The 18,766-nt window shown below is 48.7% G+C and overlaps 1 protein-coding gene across 7 annotated transcripts; it reads left to right on the top strand.

The window, feature by feature from the left end:
- The first annotated feature begins 730 nt into the window (after nt 1-730).
- Nucleotides 731-18,220, top strand: LOC135898206 (proline-rich proteoglycan 2-like). 7 transcript variants are annotated; one of them, XM_065427041.1, is made up of 9 exons: nt 733-1,104; nt 5,281-5,499; nt 8,029-8,130; nt 10,963-11,073; nt 12,326-12,406; nt 12,512-12,601; nt 13,808-13,885; nt 16,412-16,522; nt 17,378-18,220. In XM_065427041.1, exons 1-9 carry the CDS (start codon nt 1,026-1,028, stop codon nt 17,473-17,475), a joined length of 969 nt encoding a protein of 322 aa, XP_065283113.1. In that variant the 5' UTR covers nt 733-1,025; the 3' UTR covers nt 17,476-18,220. The 7 variants fall into 7 exon arrangements, with proteins under 7 accessions (XP_065283114.1, XP_065283113.1, XP_065283117.1 ...); XM_065427042.1 differs by lacking the exon at nt 12,326-12,406 and having other exon boundaries at nt 731-1,104; XM_065427044.1 differs by lacking the exon at nt 10,963-11,073 and having other exon boundaries at nt 736-1,104.
- Nucleotides 18,221-18,766: the final 546 nt, after the last annotated feature.

Consider the following 18,766-nt stretch of genomic DNA (forward strand, 5'->3'; position numbering starts at 1 on the left):
CAACAGATGAGACACTACTCCACATTATTCACGTGCCACATACATTCATCCCCGAAAAAGGGCTTAATCTCCGATTTCATTTTTCTTAATACCCAACCCAAAATCGCGCATGAATCGTTGTTGCTGGAACGAGCAGGAGCTCTTCAAGGCTCACCACACCTTCGGTTGTCAAACAAACAAACAAAAAACAGGGCCGCAGTAATCGGAGCAATCGCCTCCGGCGTGCCTGCCGCCCATGGTCCGACACCTCGAGGGCAGCCGGTTCGGCCGTGGTAAACGACCGGCCGGAGAAACCGACAACCCCCATTAGCGAGACACGCGCGCTCCCTCGTTCCAAGCCGGGCGTGCGATCACTGACCAGAAGTGGCCACTAGTTAAGATCAAGGCCCGCCACTTTCTTTCTTTCAAGGACGCGGTCGCGGTGGGGCGCCGAGCGTGCCGATTTCTTGGGCAACCACCGCTTGCTGAGAGCACGGCGAAAGAAGGGCCTCGCCCCTTTCCAGATCCCGGCGCGGTGGATCGTTTTGACCGCCGCGCTCGCGAGTCGAACGGAAAAGCACACGCACGCACACACAGCACTGCCGAGGCCCCCCTTCCCTTTTCGATGCAACCTCCGCTTGGGGCGACTTCGCGCGCGTCTCACTCCTATCGCTCGCTTGCAGCACGCGCGAGCTCTTCCGTAGCGCGCGCTACCGGAGTGCGAGTCGTGCGTGCTCGACAAGACGTCGTCGCTGCGCTGCGCGCCTCACTTCGCCGGCCGGAGTGAGATAGAGAGAGAGAAGTGCAACCGGTTGCCCTCTCGTGATTCGAGAGTCTGGGGATCGAGGGTGAGCAACGGGTTAAAAAGCGTAGCGCGGTTGCGAGGGGTTTGCGCCGACGCTTTCGTTTTTTTTTCGAGAAGAGCGCCGCCGCTCCGACGTCGTTGTAGGGGGAAACCCGTCGCGCACTTTTTTTCGCGCTTTCGTAAAGACGCGCGCTCGCGCCTCCAACTAGTGTAGTCGGCGGCGTCGCGACGCAGAACGGAAATGTGCGTCCTCCTACTAGCGTTGGGCCTTTTGGCCCTCGGTTCAGACCCCGGTTGCGACGCTCACTTCTTGGGAACAGGTGAGTGGGGTGATTCGAATACTTGGCCTGCTTTTCTTATTTGTTCTTTGTTATTGTTTTATTTTGTTTTCTCTCTTTGCCTTTTTAACTGATGTTTTCTGCAGTGTTCGCACAGCACGAGATAACCCCCTCACGCGAAAGGTAACAGCTGCGACTGTCGGAATTAAAAAGTAAAGGGGCGTTACCTGACGCTTTGTGGTATCAGAAAGCATATTACTAGACCGCGCACATAGAATAAAGGAATTTGAAACTTATGAAGCAGAGGTTTCGAGCTTCGATTTCGAGCTTCGGAAAGTATCCCGTGTACTCTGTCTCCTCCGTGTGACAGGGACCTGTATAACTGCAAATATTTGCATCATTTGCGTTGCTCGCCTCTGTTATTAACTTAATATACATGACCGTGTATGAGTTTAGAGTGGTGCCTATCCAGCAAACTCTTGTTATCGTGCTGTAGTGATCTGCGAAAACGCGTTGCCTCGCTTTCTTTTTGGTTTTACTTTTCAGCGTTCTTCCAGAAACGCGAACAAAGCGTATAGAGGATCAGATGTCTCTTTTTACATTAGATGTTGTCACGTGTTCTTCGGTAAGCTTAGCGCGCGAGTACCAGCTGAATTCGAAGTAATGCGTATTCGTTTTAGGAACTGTCATCAATTGGTTGAAGGAAGATATCTTGACTTCGAACGTTTGGTAAACTGTAAGAATATCGTTCCACAGCAGCTCAACTGATTTAGTTTTTTCAATGCTGGCACCACTGTACTTAATGATGAGCGTTGTATATGCTTCAAAGACATAGAAAAGACGAAAAAATATATATATACGCCAAGCACCGCTTCTGTTAGGCGTCGCTCAAGCATTGGCAGCGCGTCTTCTACTTGCACATGTTCGTCGCTCGGAGGTCAAAGTTACGTACGGATTGTACAGGTAGACTGGCGCCCACGCCAATGCTGTTGCTGCCACGCTGTAGCAATTTACGAGAACGCACGTTGACTCATTTACGAGTCCCACGAGACGGCGGAATTATTTCGCGCGTCGATTGCGAAACAGTTTGCATGCTGCCTTAGTTAAAGGCGGTAGCATATGCCAGGCCTCGTACGTCAGCTATGCCACCCCTCACCCCCTTGGACGCCGTCACTTGGCAGCACGAGCACATTTTTATCGAACAGGATGGAAGGATAGGGGCGAGGAAGAAGGGGAGGCCTCCCGCGTTTTTTTTCCTCTCTCTCTTTCTTTTTTGTTGATTCTTACGCTAATACAGACGGATGAGTCACAAGGCGTGATTGAGCAAATTGCGTAACATTCTCTTTTGCGCGTTCTATACATATTATCTGTTCGTGTAGGTAGGTACGTAGATAGTATAGTAAACTTTATTCAGGTCCAGAAGAATCTTCTCCCCGTGTTTATAGGGGCAAGAACGCGTGCGGAAAAAAAATATTTAAAGTAGAGTCTGACTGCACGTACATGCAAATGCGCCAGATCCGCCGGCAGCGAAGGGAAGCGTAACGTTCCACGTAATTCATAAATAGCATTCCTTCGCGTAAGAAAGGAAGTCGCGGCGAACAAACAAAGGCTTAGATTCCTTGGCGCTATAATTAGAAGGTTCGTGCGCATGTAGTTGAGAAAAACACGCCGAGTAGCCGACTCATGTAATCGGTATTGGGAATCGGGACTAATGTAATCGTTCAATGAGCAGGTGTTATGAAAACTATCGGACGAACAAAAGCACGAAGTATGAACAGCGCGCGTTTCAGCGACTGTGAAACTTTATGTAAAGTCATGCGCTTCCTACTCATGAAATCTGGGCTGTCAGAGATACGTTCGGTATGTCCTGTGGCCTGTCGTGGGGTATGTCTCCTGGGTTCATATCAAGATTCCCTGACGCTCTTTCAGTATGAGGAGCAAATGTCAGCTACGGAGTGACTTGGACAAGAGAGATGTCCGGTTCGCCACATATGCAAGGATTCGTGTAGTATCGTAGTGCGCATTCCACAAAACCGATGTGCAAAAGCAAGTGTATACGCCTTGAAGACCGCGCATACGTGTATCGAAACAAGTTGTAGGAAACGCTCAAAGTAATTCGATCTGCACTACTGTTCTCATAATAATGATCAGGTGAGGGCTCCACGATCGTAACTGGGCACTTAGCGAATGTGCCGATTGGTTTCCGATGCGCATTCGTGATCAACGTCTGCTGTAATACATCGTGAACAAAATCCAAGCGGTCAAACGGTGTTCTTGTAAAAGAAAACTTCAGCTAACACACCAAAATGTGGTTTTGTATAAACAGGGCTTCTGTATCTATAAAAGTGAGAAATACAGTCGGTAACACGAGTAAAAAGAAAGGAAGCGGAAAACAAAACATTTCACATCTGGTCAAAACAAACACATCTGGGGCCCTATAACGTAAAACTATTCCAATATGTTTCTATTCCAATCTCCTGACGTCAAATTTGCGTAACCACCGACACAAGCACCGGGCGGTCACCCGCAGGGTTGTCTGAACAGACCAATCAAACGCTTCCCTCGTTCATAGGAGGTCACTTTTGTTTCCTTGAAAAACGAATAACATTGCCTACACTGAGCGGCTTGTCGTATCCAATTGGCTGACAAAAGGCGAGGAGAACGCTCAAGTGGAAAGGATTCGATGGGGCAGAGCCAGTGCACTGAAAGTCGATAACCGGATGAAGAGGGTGGTGCCGGCGTCTGTGATTGGTCGGCTTTCCCTTACTTAGCTTGCGGTGGCTGGTCGAAAATGGCGGCTGCATGCAACGGAAGCTTAAGTATGACGCTAAAAGGGACACTCAGCTAAGAAGAGTTGGCAGAATGAGGTGGTAAACGTGCCGAAAGTGCTCGAAAACGTTTTACGACCACGCAAAAAGTTTTATTATGCGCAAATACACCCATGCTCTCCGGCATGGTGCGAGTAGCCAGCGCCTGAGCGATCGGTAGCAGCCATCTTTTATTCCTTTCGGAACGGGGCAGCCTGCGGCTATTCAGAAGAAAATTCAGTTTTGTTCGGCATATTAATGCATCTTTAATGCGTGCACGTCACTTTGACGCAGTGAGTTTTCGCGGTTTTGTGACGTCGCGTGACAGGCAGGTGAAATGGCTGCAGCCCGAAAACTTTTGACCAATAGCCGGAGGCTAATGGCGAAAAGGCGTCGAATAAGAAATGACTGTTTTTCTTTTTTCTGTCAAATCATGTATAATCAGTGTGTATACATCATATCAGAAGGGGAGGTATCGCGATTTTCGTGGCGTCGCATGACAGACAGGTGAAGTGGGGGTGGTTGAAAAAAGTTTTTGACCAATCGTGGAGGGCTGATAGCAGAATTGGAATAGAAAAGTTTGGAATAGTTTTACGTTATAGCGCCCCTGGTCTTTTCAACTGGAAAACAAATATCGTGCTTGCAGTACTCTCAGTGTAAATGTACGCTGCAGAACAAGCCATGAAGGTCAACACAGGGATAATAATTATTCATACGGTATTTCACCACACAATGGTATGACCTTGCACGGTTATAGATAGATTAACTATAATTTCACGTTTGTAATATTTGGCGCTGGGGATACGTGCCGACAAGCAACTTAAGCATATATGACGATGCCTGTGCGCTAGCTTTAATACAAAGAGCTCCGTGTTTGCCTCGAATTCCTCTGTCCAGCGTAATACTGGCATTACGAAGATACGTATGGACAAGCTCTCCATACACTCTCCATAGAAAGTTATACCGCCATCGGCTGTGGAAAGCAGCGTAAACAACGCTATTGAAATTGGCAGTATACTTCCTTTATAAGGCGCATTGGTGCAGCTTCAGCTCTCGTCGTATCGCTGCATTGACGCGTCAGTAGTTCGGAGGGTATCGCCACTGTAGAATATGCACCCTCGCAGCGCCTTTCGTCGCGAAAGATTGAGTAATCGGTTGAGTAATGAGCTTTAACGCGCCACTCCTGGAGCAACAACAGGGTAACGGGAGGCGTCGCCCACATCTGAACGCGGCCGTGTCCCCCGCGATTTCGTGCTCATCGGCACAACGACATAGACGCTGAAGCCACCGCCGTGGATGACGGGTGCTGCGTGGGCAATGCTGCCGGTTTCGCGGCTCGTAGAGGCATCGCGAGAGCGACATGTGCAGTACGTGTCCGGAATCAACCGTTTCTTATCCCTATACCGGGCAGTGGAGCGAGGTCCATGCCAGGCCAAGAACCCGCTGGGCCGCGGCTTCCTGGACGGGACGTGCATGCCGATGATCAAGTGCAAGGAGACGCTGCGTGGCATCATCCGACTCAACTTCCCGGTCATCTGCGGCTTCGAACTGCTCAGGCCCATCGTGTGCTGCCCCAATATGGGACGTCCCGCGTCAGGATCAGGAGGAGGAGGAGGAGGAGGAGCACCAGGTGCACACGCGTCCCGCTCTCGCACGCAGTCTGTAGGGAGCTTCCGCTGACGTCACTGTGCTGTTGGGACGTCACCGCGCGACGTCTATATGCTGCAACCCCTTGCTCGTTGCGAAAGCCTCGGCGCTGACTGGAAGGGTTTTCGTTTACCCGAGTCCAGTGTTGTGACATGCAATGGGAACAGCAGAAACAGAAACGATAAAAGGTGGATAGAATGTGCACTGTATATAACAGCGATACGTACGTAGCTGCCGATTCGCGTACAGTGTACAGTCCCAACCAGATCCAACGAGGCCAGCTTGTCATTCTTAGTGCAAGAGGTTGGAATTTCTGAAATCGAGCAAGTAGCACGGGAACCTTAACCGAACATGTGACTTTAAGCGCAAGCTCCCTACAGGCCTAATCTCGTCTAAACTAAAAAGAAAACGAAAAAAAGGAAGGCACAAGAAAGAGCCAAAAGGGAAAAACTAACGAGGGGCTTAGCTTGCATATAGATAAGTTATTTGCTCAAAACAAACTGCCTTAACCAACTCGAATACGTATCCAGTACAGAGGCGTAGCGCGCGCAGACGCAAGAGCAAAGAGCTGAGGTGCATGCCTGGCGACTTGTTTACTCTTCTATCAGGCTAAATATAGCGCGAATGTCGTGTAATATCGTACGTGCATTTCACGACATGTCTTCCCTGTGAAGGTTTCGTTGAACTATGCCTACATGAGCACAAAATGGACGTCAAGTGAAGCGAGACGTAGTAAGGGACGTACGTAGGATAAGATTGATAAGACCAGGGGGTGCGTCTGGTGTATAGAGGGTACGACTGGAGCAGAATAGTAAACGGAAAGGTTTATGAGAAACCTCTATATTGCAGTGAAGCTTATCAGGTTGCGATGAGGATGATTAAAGCTATTGACGATCTTGCATCTATATCGAATAGCTAGTTAGGTCGTTCTCTTCCACCCAGCAAACATTTCTTGTGCATTTTTTTGCTTTTTTTCTAGCGGAATAGTGCGTCAACGCTGCTAAAGGCAAACGAGGCGTTTAGAAGCTGAAGCATGTCGCTCTCAACGCATAACTGCTAAAGAAAGAGCATGAAGCACGAGGAAATATGGACGTTCGCTCAACTAAGCGCACGTTGACGTCAACCTCAAGCTAATCCAGTGTCTGCACTTTATGCCAGAAGGCGTACGTGTGCGCTGTTTTCCTCGCATTAGTTTCCTTGAAACGTGTCCCTGCGCCTAGGCATGGTACATAGCGAGCCTGCCTCGTCTCCAGTCTCTTTTTTTTTTTCTCTGCTCTTTGGTCCATAGAGTTCGTTCAACTGCAGGTAGCTTCTTTGCCCTTCACAAACATATGATAAGTCGGCTACTCATGACAGCGAGAGAAGGAGAAAGAACGCTCACTGATCAGGGGGGCTGGTACAATCACAGATGCCACGAAGCTATCGACTTGCTAACTGCGTAGCAGCCTATACACAGAGGATGCACTGAGCGCAGTACAGACCAGTACTGGCTCATCGCCAATGCGCATGCATAGCATCTGCGAATACAAAGCTTTCACCGCATCCGAACTGCCATTTCCGGTCCGGTGTAACTATTTATAACCTGCGTGCAAACTAACCGCTGCCTTATATTGACGTTTTGGAGCCCTCCCATGCTATTATCATGAGCAGTAGTGCAGTAGCGCGCATTGCTTTTGCTGAAACACGACTGTGCCGTGTTCATGTGCTGTCAGTATGCGCAAGCAGAACTATACTGCTGTCCCTAGCTATACTAATTGCCGCTGACGACAGATGTGCTGTTCGCGCAATAGGACGCAGTGGTGTGACTTCCTTTGGCTCGTTCCACCATTGCCGACACTTAATTAGCCCACAGGAGCGCCAGGCGCGGTTCCAGGTAAATCAGCTACATTCATATAGCTTTTGCCTAACTCTTTGGAGGCATTGCGAAGCTAAGCAAGATGGCGCGCACTTTTTTTTCCTGAGAACCAACATCGAATGCCCAAGTGACGCGCTTTCCTCGGTGCCACTTTCAAACACCGCAGCTAATCACGTCTCTGCTAAAGCTTCCTGTCGCAGGAGACGTTGACGCTCAGGGGTCAGTTAGTTATACGCCTGAACACGGGTACGAGAAAAAACCCTTAAATACCGCCGTAATGTGCGTAGAAAAATCATCCAGTAAGGGACACTCATTCCTATCAAACGCAAATGTCCCATAGAAACACACGGTCTGTGAGAGACGTTATGTAATCGTGGGCTGCGGATTGAGTTCCACCACCTGGGGTTATTCAGCGAGCACCTGAATGCAGGCACGTAGTAAAAGGAGTGTTCTTGCATTCCACCTCCGTCAAAGTGCATGCGCTCGCCGCGTTCGGGAGTCGTTCCCGCGGCCTCTTGCTCGGCCCGTGAGCGCTATATATATATAGCTGCTGGTGAGCAAAGGCAGTGCAGGGTGGGAAGGAGGTTCGAACACCCCCGAAACCCGACCGCTGTTATTCAACGTGCGTTGTTTTTTTTTTTTTTTTTGTACACGCAGGGGATATTAGAAACCCGCTGGATCCGTTTAACGTGTTAGACGACATCTTTAAAGGCATCCCGGGGCTAGGACCGGCAGTGGGAGGCCCACATGCCGGCGCAAGTAAGTCCCGTTCTCGCTCCGCGCGTCTTCGCATCTCGCTGTTCACGTGCAACCGCCACGAGTTTGGCAAGACACGGAAACTCGCGTGTATACACGTATAAGTTTGGCGCAACGACTTCCATGCTTCGCCCGCCCTGGCTTTCCTCTCCCTGCTTGCGAGCCGTCTGCGCTGTTGCCTGCGTGCTTAACGAGAGCTGAGGTCGACACTCGCTATATGCACCTCCACGGAGGAAAGACGAACTGCTAGTGTATCGAATGGAACGTGTACCGTCGTTTTTAACGTGCTGCGACCTTAGTGCAGGTGCTCGGGACCTGTATTCACAAAACAGTTCTTACGCAAAGAAAACTAAAGAAAGAAACTGTGCACAAAAGCAGATGCCAACCTCTCCTGATGCGGGACATATTATTAACGAAGGCTACCCGCCAATGGCGAAGAGCACTTCCGAACTAAAAAGCTTGAATTCATGAATTTAACGTTAAGCAACGTTAATGTAACGTTCAGAAAATCGCCGAAACAGAACGCGAAGAGTATGCAAGAACAATGTTTCAGCTATAAAAAAAAAAGAAACTGGGACGAACAAAATTATAAAAGAAACTAAGTATAACAGCATTTTCGTCCGTGCGCCTCGTGTGACTTTTTTTTTACATTGTTTTACTTATTTGCGCGCCTGCTTATGTGTGCGTACACTGAGCCACAACGTTACTTTCACTTACCGTAAGAGCGTACATACCGTATACATCCAACAATATGCAGTGCCATGGCGCTGCACATATAATGGGCTGCGCGACCTCTACTGAAAAGCAACGCAAACTCAGGGTAGCAAGCACAAATTTGCAATTGTAAGTCGAGGCACGAACTTTGCGGTACACGACGGGTAACTATCTCGACGTACGAGATACACTTCGGAGAGTAAAATTTGCGGACGTAAAGTATGGCCGTGCGGCACATGCAACGCGGGAAATGTACAGTGAAACTTTCCCTCTGTCAGAATACGCGAAGATGCAGTACGTATATAGATAGACGTGTAACGTATGCACGTATAAATATGTATAATTGTTCCATAGGGCAATTAAATAAGCATATCATATCATCAGAACACTGTTATTTGCAGTAATCTTTATCAAAAATGGACACTCCCACGTTGTCATGCATCAGACTACATTAAATACAATACACGAACATTTGCTTTAGTCTATGCGACTATCATAGGCGACAAGAAATAACGAATGCTTCGTAATTACTACGCATTGATTTCTACTTGAAAATTATTGCGCCAGAATGAGAAAAGGAGCACCTGCAGATAAATATTACTGCTATATGAGTGTATGTCTATCTCAGCTAAAGCTCTTTAAACGCCTCACCAGGTGCGAGATTTCCATAGCTTCGTTCTTAACCCAGTAACCCAGTAGAAAAACGGCATTTTGTGACTACTCGCTACGGTATGTGTTGCAACGCGCTGTCCGCCATGGCAGAATCCGCTTTTGCATATGAAAGTGCTTCGTGACATTTGACCCCCCATGGCAACTGCCATGAGGGGTCAAATCCTTTCTTAACCTCTACGCAAATCGACAGGTGCTGCTGCTCGCCTGCCGAGAAGTGCCATAGCTCGGTTTATGTCTGCCGCACTTAGTCCACCGTTGATGCCACACTGAAGGTCCAGAATCGGAAAATCGTTCGTACTCGGAAATGGTGCGTAACAATCACTCCAATTGGGAGAGTTAACAAAACGATAAGCCGATTAACGACGAACAGTTGTAATGGAAGCCATAGTGACATATTGTCCCACCTATATCAAACGTTATATCGAACGTAATAATATAGTGACCGTAGGTACATTGCGGCACCTTCCTCACTCTTCCCTAAAGACGCTTACCCGCGCCATACCACTTTGTCCCTTGTTCGGCAGCTCGAGCTGATGGTCTTCTAACCAATGGTACCCAATACGAACTGTCCAGCATGTCCCGCCGAGTCTGTTTGAGATGTCGCACTTTCTAATTTTTACTTGGCCGTGACGTCATGTCGTACGTCGAAAGTTTACGTTCGAAAACAAAGAAGGTGCATGCTTACATTCTTATACATTATTATTTCTTGTGGCTTTTCCGTCTCGGGATACGGACAGAGGGACACAATTATGCTCGAGAAAATATAGAACTGTGTATCTGGCAGACTAGGTCCACCAAAGCTGTCAGTAAATTCCGCGTCCCACATAAACATTCTTTAAAAAAATAATTGATAAAGGTTAAAGGGGCCAAATGCTTTCTTGTCCATGTTCGCGGAAGTAACTGAAGACGTCTACCACGCATCTTGTTCTCCATTCCACTCAGCTGACGTTGAACGATGCTCACGCTTCTAACGGCGCTTGTGAACTAGCCTGCCCGCATAATCCATTTGAACTGCTTCCATGACCTTGTCACTGCTGAGAATGGCGGGAAGCAGCCGTTGTTCCCTATCGGCTCGTGTGCCGCCAGCGTCGTCTTGCCGGTGAACAAGTAAGAACAAGAGGAACGCATGGCTGTTTCTAAACTCTGAACGGGTTGTTGTGTGAAGGGGGTGGCAGTGTATCCTGCCCCGTGACTTCCAGGAACATCTTCCTTTATGTCGAATGAAACAAGCAAATGAGTCGATGCGCTCAAGACCAGTCACCGTTGGTTCAGTGGAATAAAAGAAGCGACTTTAACAGCGAAATTGTCAAGAGAGAGGGGGGGGGGGACAAAGCGGGCGAGTGAGGGGAGGAGTATTGGGTTACACAAAGTCGAGGCGGCAGAAAACGCAGACCGTTGAGTGGGAAGTCTGCGGCCTAACGCTGCAATTGTGTCGTGTGTACATCTCAGTTGGACCGTTTGGCCCCTACGGAGTCAACATCCCAGGCGTGAATTCGTTTGAGGACTATACGCGCTTCCTCGGACTCCCACCTCAAGGGCACAACTTTGGAGCGATACCAGGTAAATCGGTCTTACGGGAAATCGCATGCCCTTCGTTTGCATGAACTGTAGCAAGTAGATCCACCTCCTCTCAATGTTAAGACCATACTTCCGGCAACTAAATGAACAAGTTGGAAGCAATCACACAGCCCGTGGAAAGATAAAACTTTATTGCGTGACGTTCCGGGTCCACAACTTTTTGTCTGGGGTAAGAGTCCGGCGTTTTTCGTCCTAAACCTTCTCTGCTATAGGCCCAGCCCCATTAGTGGCTGAACCGTGGTAGCTAGGAATGATTGCAACGGCTCGTGAAGCACAGTGATTTTAGCCACAAACATTTTCCTCCTTTGTATAGCGCTGTTCACGCGTCGCAGCTGTGTTAAAAAAAGAGAGAGAGAAATATATACACTTAAGTACAGAGTGCTGCTTAAATGACTTGGCGCTATGCCCCATTGAACGAGTAGCTGGCAAGGTCAATGCTTTTGTTCCACTTGACCAATACGCTTTGTGAAAGCGAAAACGCCGACAACCGTGCGAAACGTCGCAAGGCTCTTGCGTAATGTCATGCAATCGACGTGCTTGGACAGGGCGCGAGTTTCGCTAAGGAGAGAAGAAAGAAAAATATGCGTACGTTGCTGTTAAAAAAGAAATCAGCAACACATAAAAGATACTATGGCGCACCAGAAGACAAATACTAAGTGTTGGCTTTAATTTCCGTTCGGGCTGCCTGTCAAGATCAATTATATATCTCGTAATGTTGCGCTGTGAGGGCAAAAGGCGAACAGCTGGTAATTCTCTTCTATATATTGTAAGTACCCTTGCCTTCGCCAAAAAGAAAACAGAAAAAAAGCGCGAAGGGAGAGCGTCTGATAGACACTTCCTTTTGCTGAACTCAACTGAAAGGCTCAGCGTACTATAATCTTCCTGGCAAAGAATCTGCGCTGTCTTAATACAATGAAAAATAAAGCAAGACGGTACACAACTTTGTATGCACAAATTCAAGGCTGTCCATAATGTGCTGGTCTAAGTTAGATTCCCATTACCGTGGTCACTGTGCATAAATCACCCACTTGCGTTGAGATGCTACACAGCAGAGTCACGTGACACATTTTTAGCTGTGGTTATGAAACATAACCACAGCACATAATATGCCCACTGCACACCTCGCGGATAGCCTCCTTTCTCCAACAGCAACGATGTTTTCGCTGTTCAATCAACTCAACAGTGCCCACTTTGTGCTCGTAGAATGACTCTGTGCCCGATTACGTCGTCACAGGCCCTTACGTTCCCCTGATACCGCATTTGCCGCCAGGTGGCAGCTTCGGAATTCCATTCAATCCCCAAGGCAATCCGCCAGGTACATACTTGCATGCGCCGGATCGTCTGCTCAGACCGGTGAACGAGTCGGTTGCGCGCCGTCGGCGCACTAACGAATGCATACTCTCATTCGCGGCCGACGCAGGACGGGAACCACAAGTTCCTCACCAGCCCTACCCGCCTTTTGGCGGTGGCTCTGGAATTCCCGTTAGGCCAGAGGACAACTATCCTCCAGGTATGACTCCTGCCTACGGTTGCGTGCGTGCGTGCGTGCGTGGGTGGGTGCGTGTTTGTGTGTGTGTGCGCGCGCGTGCGTGTGTGTGTGTGTTTGTGTGCGTGCGTGCGTGCCTGTGTGTGTGTGTGTGTGTGTGTGTGTGCGTGCGTGCGTGCGTGCGTGCGTGCGTGCGTGCGTGCGTGCGTGCGTGCGTGCGTGCGTGCGTGCGTGCGTGCGTGCGTGCGTGCGTGCGTGCGCGCGCCCCCGTTCCGGACCACCATCAGTTTCACTTCGCTCCCCTCGAAAAGGAAGGACGTGTGTCGAGAGAGCTCCTGAACATCAGTTTGCGATGTGGTGATCGGGGTTTTAATCATGCGTTCGGGACCACAAAGATATGCGATGTAATGCTAACAAATTTCCCTCGGATTTGCCCCTAAATCGCCAATATTCTTTTTTTTTTTGCTTTTCTCCATTGCCCATTAAATTAGACCGTTCAGCTAAAGAACGTAGGCAAGTACACGGTTCCCAGCTTTAAAACAAGCTTCACATGCAACCACGTGCGCACGTGTGAAAGTTGAAGAGTGCTGTGGAGCAAAGAGCAGCCTGTCTGAAGAAGTAACAAGGCCAACTCATGGGTGATATGCAAGTACATAGAGCTAACAACCGCAGAAAGGAATTAAGAATGGTTTTAACGCTTAGAACTCAAGTGAGCAGCAGGCCAGAAATGGCACCTTGAATGAACCTCCAAACGTTCCTCTCACTTTCATCTTCCCACAGTTTCGCGTGAAAATTGCATTACGTTTACGGCATTTATCTTAAGCACGGAAATGAGCTTCACGTTACTATCAGGGTGTTATACTGTGACACGTTCCGTTGCTGCACTTGTTACGCTCCGAAAGGCAGAAAGTCAGCATTAGTGCACTTCTTTTCCTGGGAGTGAAGCTTGCTTGCAGCACATCATGTCCACAATTATAACAGAATGCATAGCACGGGACTCGGGCTTTCACCATTTTGTTTTCTGCGCCATAAACACCAATGCCCTTTAAAAAAACTTGCTGGACCGAAAAATAGTCTTCAGATGCCAAATAAATCAGGCCGGAGCTTTCTACCGGACACACTGCGTTCGCTACAATTAATGCACACCTCGCTTGCACAGGATCGTTATCGCTTGTTCGCCTTGTGAGCGTGTATCCGTTGTCATTAACTGGTTGGTTCGTTGTCGCGCAGATGTGGGCCCCCAGCCACCGCACGGGAACTCCCCCGGAACCGGGCCGGTCCCGCCTCGACCGGGAAGCGGAGGCGGCGGTGAGTACAGAGCGGAGAGGACGCCGCACCCTGCGGCGACAGTGACGACACGCTCGCGACATTGGACCACCGTGTATTGCACGCATGGCCAAACATCGCAGCCGCAGCGCGAAGGAAGAAACGCGGTCGTTGCAGACCTGTCTCTACGTCTCCCCACTTTCTCTCGCGGTGCTTTCCGATCCGGAAAACACAGCGAACTTTCCGTATCAGTCTTCGAACCTGCTCCTCAAGCTCTGTATCTCGTATTCAGAAATGAACCTTAACTTGAGGCACATGCTTGACTTGATCTAAATGACGCCTGTCGTTACTGCACCGAAGGAAGCGATATGAACATCGCGGACAAGCTCACGCCAGGCGTCACTCAGATAAAGTCAAGCATGGCCTTCAAGTTAAGATGTATTCCTAAATACGAGAGTAAGCTCTAAAGACACGTACGTGGCGGTTTACATTTTGAATGACCTAGTCTTCGTGACATAGGCTTTTGTCTCGAATTACTACGGGAAATGTTGTCCTATAGCCACTTGCACATGCGTCACAACACCTTGCGCTGGGCTGGGCACTCAAATACCGTAAAACATGCTGGTATTGAACGTCGTTCAGCGTATCGTTGGCAACGCCCATCGTTAGCATAACATTTTTTTCACGACTACTTTGGGTTTTCAAAGAAACGCTTGTTCTCTCACGGGATAGCTTCGCGCTTGAATCGAGCTCTGTCCGCTTTTCTCTGTATCAACAGTTGCCTACAATGTTACGGACAGCTCGTTCTCTAGAGGAAAATGACCTCGTTTTTAACAAAACGAATAACGAAAGGTGCGCCTGCCTGAAACAATGTTTGATGGTAACAAATACCCTGTTAACGCAAAGACAGAAGAAAAACAAATGAAGAAACTCCACGTTGCAGCTTGTTCATTGTCTAAGCTGTTACATACGTGTAACGCTTTCAAATATGCATCGCACGGGTCTTTTAACACTGCCATCGCCACGCGCGATGCTACACAGAAAAGTTCATGAGATGCATACAGTATTTCCTCTTTTTCTTCGTTTACGCTCATCCTCGAAATTTACACCGATGCGAATCAGAGCTAGGCCATTCGGTTTAGCTTAATATAACTTTACACGTAGGAATGAACGTTTTTTAAACGAAGCGGTTCAAACTGTAGCACGCCATCTCCACTCGTCTTGCATCGAATTCCGACATCTTCCCACTTTTGAACGTATATAGGCCCTGCAACAACCACACAGTACACAGACAACCAATAAGTGAGAAAGCTCGCTTAGTCCTAATTTATAACACAAAACTGGAGCACTCGAATGAATTTTGCAGTGCTCCATAAAACGAAATCAGCTCGTTACGCTGCCACTACAGGACTCGACATCGCACATTTTGCAACCAACCTCCTCACTGCGTAAAGAAAAGAAACGGAGAAACAAAGACTGCGTGTACCTCGTCATTATTTTTATCAGAGCACGGCAGGAAGCACGCCGCCAATGCGATGATTTCGTTAGCACTGGCTCGCGAACTTCCCTTGAAGTTCATGGGCACGAGGGTTTGGGGGAGTGCGTGTACATGCCAATCAGCCTCTTCCGTGGGCATCGATGCGCTCGCGAGCATCGACTCAGCGCAGCCGCAAGGCGACGCCAATCGCGCGACAAGTCGACACCGTCGCTCCATGATTGCCGGGCGCGGAAGTAATTACTGGGTAAAAAAAACAAACTCCCCCACGGCGTCTCGGAAGGTGAGGCGGCGTTCCCCCCTCTCTTTCTCCATCACCCTCTCTCGCTGGGGCAAAGAGAAAGTTGCCAACGGCGTTTTTAAGTGAAGGTCGCGCAGTCGAAGGGGCCTCCGGGCGAGCGAGGTACAGTCATGCAAGTAGCAGAAGGTCTCCGATGGAAGAAGGCGAAAATCGCGACCGCGCGCATGCCGCCCTACATCGGTCGTGCGACGTGTACACGGCGGGATTTCCCGTTTGAATGTTCGCTGCATTTGAGCGTCCTTGGCCTCGGAAAAAGACGAACGCGGTCATGGGCTCGTCGAAAGTGCCGCTTTCTCCCGGCATCGAAAGGCGTAACCGTTAAAGTAGAGTTACTGTATATGCTACCAAGGGTAGCTGCTTTGTGGTGGCATATACAGTAACTCTACGTTAAAGCAGCTCAGTGCGACGCATCTTGGCCATTCGTGTGACTATCTTCCGATATCGAAATTTCGGCCGGTTCTTTCTCTTTTTTGTTTATTTGATTCTTTCTTTCATTTTTTTTTTCAGTTTGTGGGAATTCCAATGCTGAACCAAAGAGCAATATCTCGCATTTGCGTCGGTTCGTTTCTTACATAGCCGTTAGGATAAACTGGATACACGCTAGGAAGATGAGCAGGATGGGCTCACACCCGCGCGGCCATTTCACGTATATGCACCTGTAACGTGTTTTGCAAACGAGGATCAATATAAGGGCAGTTTAATCCACGACGGGCCTAGATTGGCCCTGTCTAATGTGCTGCTAGCGAAAGACCGATTCTCGTATTATTTCCAGCACCAGTGATTCCGTCAAGACCAGCGGTTCCGTCAAGACCAGTTGTTCCGCCAACGCCAGCTGGCAAGCCAGGCAAGCGGCCAGCACCTAGCGGTGGCAGCAGTCCTCCAGGTAATAGATCGGGTACCGTCGGGTAGTTGAAGTGTGGCTTAGAGCGTAGCTATTCTATCGCACGGGTTCATTTATTTTTCACTAAACACACCTAAATTCGCTCGCCAGAAAACAGCAAGCGCGTTTTGCAAGTCGAGGACTCAGTCTTTTCCTCACGCGCATTCGTCTAGTGCTTCCAAACATTACCCTCCCCCCCACCCCCTCTTCTAAAAATAAAGAAAGGGAGAACCCAATTTGCTTTCAAGAGGACGTAGTCGTAAACACACATGTATCGTACGCAAATACTAAATAAAGACTAAATGATCAATAAACAGTCACTGGTTACATGTTAAGATGTCAGATTCGCATCCATAGATCACAATCAATCGCTTCTTAAAAGAAAATTCAATGTTCTTTACCATACTGCTCACAAATGGCCTTGAATTACTACAGCGGCGCAACAGTGCATGTTCCATGCTTTTCGTTCGGTCGACAGACTAACGACGTGCTCGTCACCAGCAGTTTTAAACAGTGCGTTTCGAGCTTCTATCGCTACAGCAAAAATAACACAATCACTCACACTGACGATCGGTAAAAATAGGACAAACGGCGTGTTTGGTTGATCGATCCTCTGCATGCTCGTCACTGCTGTTTGCGCAGACAGACATCGACCAGCAGCAAGTAACAACAGGGTGCTTTACTAACAATAACCGCGAACTCCCACGGCTTACGCTCAAAGAAGTCATTGCATGCGCCATTCGGCGAGATTTGGTCTTCACTACACTACAGAAAAAGAGGAGGCTCTTTCACCAGAAGAGCTATACTCGAAGATTCGGTGCCAAATGGTATGCTCTGCATTTCTGTCCTTGTGCGTAGGGGAGGGGGACGATGCCGGCGCGCCATGCGACAAGCCAGAGTGCGAGCCCGGAGACTCCTACATCCACTTAATCGACCCCAGGAGAGGGAAAAACTGAACGCCGAACGAGACAGCGCCGGCCGACCTGCAGCCGGACCACCGTGCACGAGCCGCTTCACCACGTTGTTTCTTGAGCAGAGCTTTTTTTTTTTTTCGCTTCCATGAATCATCCGCCGAGGAGGCGCGCATCGTCGAGGCTCGAATTATGAGAGCAGAAATTAATCGCTTCTTCGCCTCCTCAAATTACGTAAAAGTAAAATTAAAGGAGGCGCAGCTTCAGAGCAGAGGAGACACCTCTGTCAGCGTTATAGTAGTATGCTTTGACGTCGTGCGTGAAAAACAAAATCGATCGACTTCGGTGTGTTGATTCCAGGTTCGGCGTCGCACTTTTCGCTCGGGCGAAAGGCGTTTGACGGCGACACTCCATTACAGGCGGTACACATTTTGACCAAGACGAAGCCACAAGCAAGTCGATGACGTGTTCAGCTTGCTGGCCATCGCCTGCTGAGAAACTATATGTACGGCTTCGGGGTCTTGCGAGTCAGTACGTGTAACACACGCTTATCACACCGTCATTTGCAAGGATACGATAGGGTGTTTTCATTCAATAATAGTCTTCCTTCACTTGTTACGTGAGAACCGCTGCGAGACCGTTCGAATGTTGTCACGCGCGATACTGAAAGGAACTAGACCTTGACGAAAGCTTTCATGACAGTGTCGAAACTCAGACACAACATACTGCGAAAGCACCCTGTCGTTACTGCTGTTGTGTGATGAAAGAGAAATAAAAACGTACGCATGAACGGACTGTGTTGTCATTCCAACCACCATCTAGTTCATTTATGTTTATGACCAGATAGGGGGATCGACATCTGTGCCAACAACATCGGAATTCTGAGTGTTAAGAATTGTCTGCCACTTCACCAAAGGTCGGATTTCATTTTAAAATTTCGTTTAAAAGAAATCCTGCGTATGCCCAACAAGTGCGAGTGCATTTAAGAAAAACGTATACAGCTACACCACATGCGCTATCTCCCATACAACAAAGTGATGGGGCTAAGACCAACCCGAGATGTGTTTGAGGTGACGTGACAGTTACCGGCATGAGGCATGCGACTCAGCTTGTAATAGTAACACACGTAATACTCAGCAGAACTCTAGAAAAATAACGTATATTTCATGTATATATGACGGGTTGAAATCGGCTTGAACCATTCTTAGGTTATATATCTGCCTCTCTACAAAATAAAATTATTTCTCGAATTGAATGGCACGGTCCTGTGCATGATGCCGACACCTGTAGGAAGACAAATATCGCGTCGGGGGTACCAGTGGTTGACGTCTAAACG

Source organism: Dermacentor albipictus, chromosome 3, assembly GCF_038994185.2.
Source record: "Dermacentor albipictus isolate Rhodes 1998 colony chromosome 3, USDA_Dalb.pri_finalv2, whole genome shotgun sequence".
Classification (NCBI taxonomy): domain Eukaryota; kingdom Metazoa; phylum Arthropoda; class Arachnida; order Ixodida; family Ixodidae; genus Dermacentor; species Dermacentor albipictus.

What these genes read in the sequence shown, in the direction of transcription:
- LOC135898206 (XM_065427041.1), top strand. Translation starts at nt 1,026, where the DNA reads ATGTGCGTCCTCCTACTAGCGTTGGGCCTTTTGGCCCTCGGTTCAGAC. An exon ending in CGCTCACTTCTTGGGAACAG is followed by an intron (nt 1,105 to 5,280) that starts GTGAGTGGGGTG and finishes TATACCGGGCAG; the next exon opens with TGGAGCGAGGTCCATGCCAG. An exon ending in AGGAGGAGGAGGAGCACCAG is followed by an intron (nt 5,500 to 8,028) that starts GTGCACACGCGT and finishes TTGTACACGCAG; the next exon opens with GGGATATTAGAAACCCGCTG.